At 57.0% G+C, this 5,555-nt stretch overlaps 1 protein-coding gene across 1 annotated transcript in view; it reads left to right on the top strand.

Annotated features, from left to right (window-relative positions):
* The first annotated feature begins 1,914 nt into the window (after nt 1-1,914).
* SMTN (smoothelin) overlaps nt 1,915-5,555 on the top strand; it is a 29,647-nt gene continuing 26,006 nt past the window's right edge. Inside the window, exons 1-2 of the mRNA XM_014587637.2 lie at nt 1,915-1,975; nt 3,698-3,827. Coding sequence (XP_014443123.1) covers nt 3,777-3,827 — 51 coding nt within the window. The 5' untranslated portion in view covers nt 1,915-1,975; nt 3,698-3,776. The remainder of the gene's footprint in view (nt 1,976-3,697; nt 3,828-5,555) is intronic.

The following is a 5,555-nucleotide window of genomic DNA, read 5'->3' on the forward strand; positions in this document are numbered from 1 at the left end:
AGATGTTTACTCTTTCCTGGGCTGTGGCTGCAAACTTCCCAGCACTCACTGGGCTTCTCTTTGCTCTCAGATCTCTGCCACACCACCTGCTCCCCACCTCTACCCATTGCAAGCAGGAAAAGAAAGCCAGGCAGGTAGTCTGGAGGTGGGCCCAGGCCCTAAGAACTTGACCGTGGGGCAGGACATGCTCATCCCTTCAGTACCACATGTGCAAGACATTAAGTTGAGCACCCAGAGGGTCACCTGTGCAATTCCTCCTAATCTGCCAGGACGAGGGAGTGACGGGGGTGTGGACTGGGAAGGGAAGAACTGGCAGGAAGCTGGCTACCCATTGGAGTCTGACAGCCACCACTCAGATAGGTCCTGAAATCCAAAAGGCCCTGGGTGTGTCCCCATCAAAGGGGCAGTCCCAACTGGCACATGAGGTTTAAAGTACAACCGAGCTGACTTTGAGTGGTGCTGGCCCCTGTTGTGTAGAATAAGATGCCACCTCGGCTGGGTACAGAGGGCCTGGGTCCTCCAACTGTATTCTTCCAACTGAGCTGTTTGCCCCGCCTACCATGTAACTCTCATAACCCTCTGTGTGCCTTGGTTTTCCAGCGTATAAAATGGGATTCACCTCTCAGAGATGTGGGTTTGAAATAAGATGACACTTGGAGAGTTTCAGAGTGGATATTGGGCCACTCTCTTAATGCCGGTGGTTGTGGAGTGGGGGTGCTCACTGAAGATCTGGACTGGGATTCTTTTTGGGCAATAGGCTGAAATCGCCTCCCCATAATTCTGAATTGTATTGGTGTGTGTTTGTTTGTTCTTTAACAGCACAAATTTTGAGCGCTGAAGGGTATGAATTATAGCCCCACTACCTATCAGCTACTGTCCTTATCTGGGAAATGGGACAATCCTGGTCTCATATGTCAATAGTCCCTAAGGGAATTATATGCCTGGTACCTGGAAATGGCAAAACAAACGAGTTAATCTGACAATTGTCTTTATTTGAGAAGCAGGATCTAGATCCCATCCTCATCAGGCTCCATCCCCTTTGGTCTCCATGGAGACCTGTGAGCCAGTCCCAGTGGCGGGCCTCAGTGGGTCTATGGACGCTTGGCTCTCTTGGCCAACTTCTTGTTTGGTTTTAGACGCGTCGGCTCTGTCTTCCCCATTCGCTGAATGAGAGCCTTGACTCCCAGTTTTGAATTCCAGCGCTCCAAGGGACAGACCCTGAAAGGCTTGAACGGGAAAAGCGTGCTAGATGAAGGTAGTGTCTGCGCCCAGGTGCGTGAGCCGAGAAAGGCGTGCCGTGTGGTTAATCTTGCTCCATCTGAGATGATCCCGGGTATTCCAACACAGGGTCAAGGTACTGAGTAGTGAATTCAGCCCCTGCTCCTAGGTGGCTTAGATCAGGTGTCCTAAAAGCAGTCTGCGGAAGGCGACTGAGCCTAAGCACGGGCGCGAGTGGGCGGAGTTGAGGGAGGGACACGGTCTCACGAACAAAGAAGAAGGCGGGGAAGGACTGTCCTGAAGCTTCTGAGGCTCGTACCATTCTAGACCATTTACCTCGTCTTGGGGAGCCCTCCCGGACTTTGACACATAGCCTGCGTTCTCCAGCCGACGCCCACCCGACCAGCCAAAGCCACAGCGGCAGGAGCCCCCAAACTACAATCCCCACATCACTCCCGACCCGCGGGGGTGAAGGGGCGGCACCCTTCCTCGGGGCGTGGCCTTCGAATTGAATTTCCCCAATGAGATACGAGGGTGGGCGGGACCCACCCTTGGATTGGCTGGTGCGGCGAGGCGGGGCGGGGCCGGCGGGACTGCCGGCGGGGCTGGGCCTGCGGCTCCCTCAGAGTCCAGGGGACGGTTGCAGAGCGGGCCTGGGATCCCGGGTGGCGGCGCCTCCCGCCCGACAGGCTCGAAGACATCCAGTCCCGAGAGAGCTAACCCGAGCCCGCGCCGGACGGGCAGGCTGGACTGAGAGGTGAGTGTGCGCACCTCGGAGCGACACCAGGACCCCCGACGGGTCCAGGGGGTGGAACCCGGATATGTGGGCAGGGGTTCTGGGACCGCCAGACCTGGGAGCCCTCTCACCCATCCACGGTATCGCTAAGCCACGGGGTCAAGTCCTGAAATGGTGGAGGAGAAGGGCCTCCCCACGGACCTCCAAGAGGCTCCAGGACTCCAGGGGCCCTAGACTGTGGGGGCAGGTACCCTGAGGAAGTTCCCCCAGACCCCTGAGGTCCCTCAGACCTCCAGGAACCCCACACTGTGTCACTGGGAGCCATGGGACTGGAGGGGGCAGCAGCGGGAATCTCTGAGGAGGAAGAAACTTCAGTCTCTTGGGTGTCCTAGACCTCCGTCCCTCAGAAATGGGGAACTCAATGTCTGTAGAACCTAAGGCTGGTGACCGCGGAGTGTCATTCTTGGGGGAGATTTACCCCAGACTAAGACAGTAAGCAAGCAGCAAAGACCCTAAGAGACAGACGTTGGGAGAGTGACTGGTCTGTGCCACCAGGGTGGGAGAAGCGAGCACTGACTTGAACAGGTAGGTTCTGACACACCTCCACCAGGTAGGCTGACCCCCCAAGCCCATTCACCGGATGGGGTGACTCGCCAAGTGAGTGATCTGGATAGGGGAAAGGGATGATTGAGGGATGAGTCAACGGGAGCGGGGGACAATTCTGAGGCCATGTCCGTCATCACACGTGAACGAAGCACCCACAATGTGTCAGGCATGGGTTCTCACACTAGAAAGCCATGAGGGGAGCAAGAGAAAGGAGACCGCTGTACGGGAGGCCGAGCCAGAATTTAGAGGTCCATTTTGTTGGGTAGTGATGAGGCAAAAGGGAGTGTCCTGGGCCCCTGGGAACTTTTGGAAAGGGGGCTGCAGAAGCCACAGGTGACCAAGATTTTTATTAACTCCCTCCCTGCCCTCTGAGTCTTTGGGTTCCTCCTCACTGTGACAAATTTCCTGGACCTTTCCAGCCCTGAAGTTCAGAGGTTGGGCAAGTCTGAAAGCCCTTCCAGCTGGGGAACTGGGTTCTAAGTGTGTGAACTGACAGGAGGAACTGGGTGCCTGGATACCTGCCTTCCTGAGGTCAGGACAGTTAGCATCAGGAGGACCACAGGGAGGGGAGGAGTGGAGAGGGGTGTGTGCAGAGGGCTGGCTGTGAGACCTGGAAGACATAATAGACCTCTGATCAGTAGGAGAATGAGAGTGGTTTGACAGCAAGGACTTGTATATAGGTTCAGCTGGCTAGAGGCTGAGTTTGCAGAGTGAGGGCTGGGCAGACCCTGGGGAGGGGTGGGTGGAGCAGGAAACTGTGGAGACCGGCTTGCACCCCCTGGTGGCAAGCACAGCTTGGGTGGGCCTTGCTGGGCCCCTGCTTCTCAATCCAGGTCCCTGCCCTCCTTGTTTGAGGCTTAGACAGGATGAAGGCCCAGCCCAGGCCACACAGCACACTGGCAGCCAAGCTGGCAAGGCTGGAACCATGGACCCCTATGAACTCGGTCTGGCCAGTTTTCCTACAGACCATCCTGGGGTGGAGAGCTACTAGCCGTCAGGAGCCACATGACAGGTTGGGATGACACGGATGGGACAACCACAGATGTTTCTGAGTTAGAGAGGGAAACAGGCACACCGCCTAAGTGCCAGTTGTTTCTAGAAACTCTAGCAAGCCTGACTCATGTTTGTCCCCTACAGAACCCCTGAGCCGGTGTCGGGTGCCATAGGCACTGGCGATCTCACCAGGAAGGGACGGACAGAGTTAGAGACCAGCGAGATGGCAGACGAGGCCTTAGCTGGGCTGGATGAGGGAGCCCTTCGGAAGCTGGTAAGTGGCCCCATTACCCTACCGTGGGGATAGGCAGGACAGGCAGGGCCAGTCCAGACTACCACTCGGCTTACAAAAAGCGATGATGGGGGTGGTTTAGGGGAACAGAGCTAGGTCAGTTCTGAGTGGCTGACGCAGAGGCCCGTGTGGCATGTGCCTGTTCATGCCAGATGCTCGGGCCTGGTTCCTCCCAGCCCCCTACCTGTTTAAGCCACCTGTTTAAATAGTAACTGCCGGGGACTTGCCCGTGTACGGCCACAGTGAAGGGAGGCTGGATCAACAGCCTGGGCAGTGCCCACCCCTGGAAGCTGGCCCAGTGATAAAGGCAACAATGATTAATAATTGCAGGGCATGGCAGGGGGCAGGCTTGGCACAGGTGCACCAATGCACAAAAGGATCCCCACAGTCCTGGAAGCCAGGACACGGGCCAAAAGGGAGTGTCCTGGGCCCCTGGGAACTTTTTGGAAAGGGACTGCAGAAGCCACAGGTGACGGAGATTTTGATGAACTCCCTCCCTGCCCCTCTGAGTCTCTGGGTTCCTCCTTCCCACTGTGACAAATTCCTGGACTTATCTAACCCTCAGCTCAGAAAGGTGAAATAATCTGCCCAAGGGCACCCAGTTAGAAAGAAGCTTTGCCAGGACCCACATCCCCAAGGGGCCCTGGGGACTAAGATTCCTAGGAAAATTCCAGGCTGAAAGAATCCCTCGGAGAGAGGTTGTGTGGGCCCTTCGGAGTTCTGTGACGTCTAGTCTGTAATTTTCCCACTCTTGGGTCTCGGCTTCTTTCCCTGGAAAATGGGGAGAAGAGAAATACGTGTGAACAAAAAAAGTCTGGGTCATAGAATTGGCATGAGGAATGGACTGAGATCTTGGGGTGGAGGAAGCTGGGCCTCACTCCATCCCCTTTCCCAAGCTTCTTCCCCAGAGCCCTGTCTATCCCCATTCACAGACCGTGGGTCTTGCTGGTCCTCTGAGCTGCAGAAGCACCCCCTACAGGGGCAACACAACAGAGAGAAGTGCCCCCCCACAAGGGCAGGCAGCAGCTGACCTAGAGGAGGGGCCAGAGTCTCAGTCCCCAGCTCCTGACCCTTGTCCAGGGCAGAAAATTAAAGATTTACCTTCCTTAGACAAGTAACCCATCCCCACCCCCATGCCATTCCCCTGAAGGCAGAGGCTGGAGCCAACCAGGCTAGCCCAGCCACTGGGCAGTGCCTAGCTGCTGCCCTGACCTCCCCAAGGCACTCGGCCTGTGTGTCCTCTGACCAGTGCCTTGGCCTCTCTGGGTGTCCACCACTGCTGGTCATGTACAGCCCAGGGGGGATGGCGTTGGGTTTCCAAAGGTGCCCTCCAGTCAGCTCTTGGTGTTGTCAAGAGTCCACAGGGTGGTAAGAGGCAGTGCCTTCCAGAAACCCAGAGCAGCCAGGGGTCCACACTGAGGCCCAGGGTTCTCCAGCTGCCACCACCAAGCCCCTTCCACAGCCCCTTCCACTCTCATATGACGGATGAGCACTAGAAAGGGTCTCAGAGAAGCTGGAGCTATGGCTGAAACTCGTGTCCTCCCCGCCCCCTCCCTGGGAAAGGACATACGGGACCCCGCCCCCCATACCCCAACCCCGGCCTAGGGACCATGATGCCCCCAAAGCCTTTCCCACCCCGAAATCCGCTCCTCCACCACGGAGGACCCGCCATTTCTGCGCCTCGGCGCTACCGAGGGTCCCGCCCCGCCG

This window comes from Tupaia chinensis, unplaced genomic scaffold (assembly GCF_000334495.1).
Source record: "Tupaia chinensis unplaced genomic scaffold, TupChi_1.0 Scaffold000226_1, whole genome shotgun sequence".
Taxonomy (NCBI): Eukaryota; Metazoa; Chordata; class Mammalia; order Scandentia; family Tupaiidae; genus Tupaia; species Tupaia belangeri.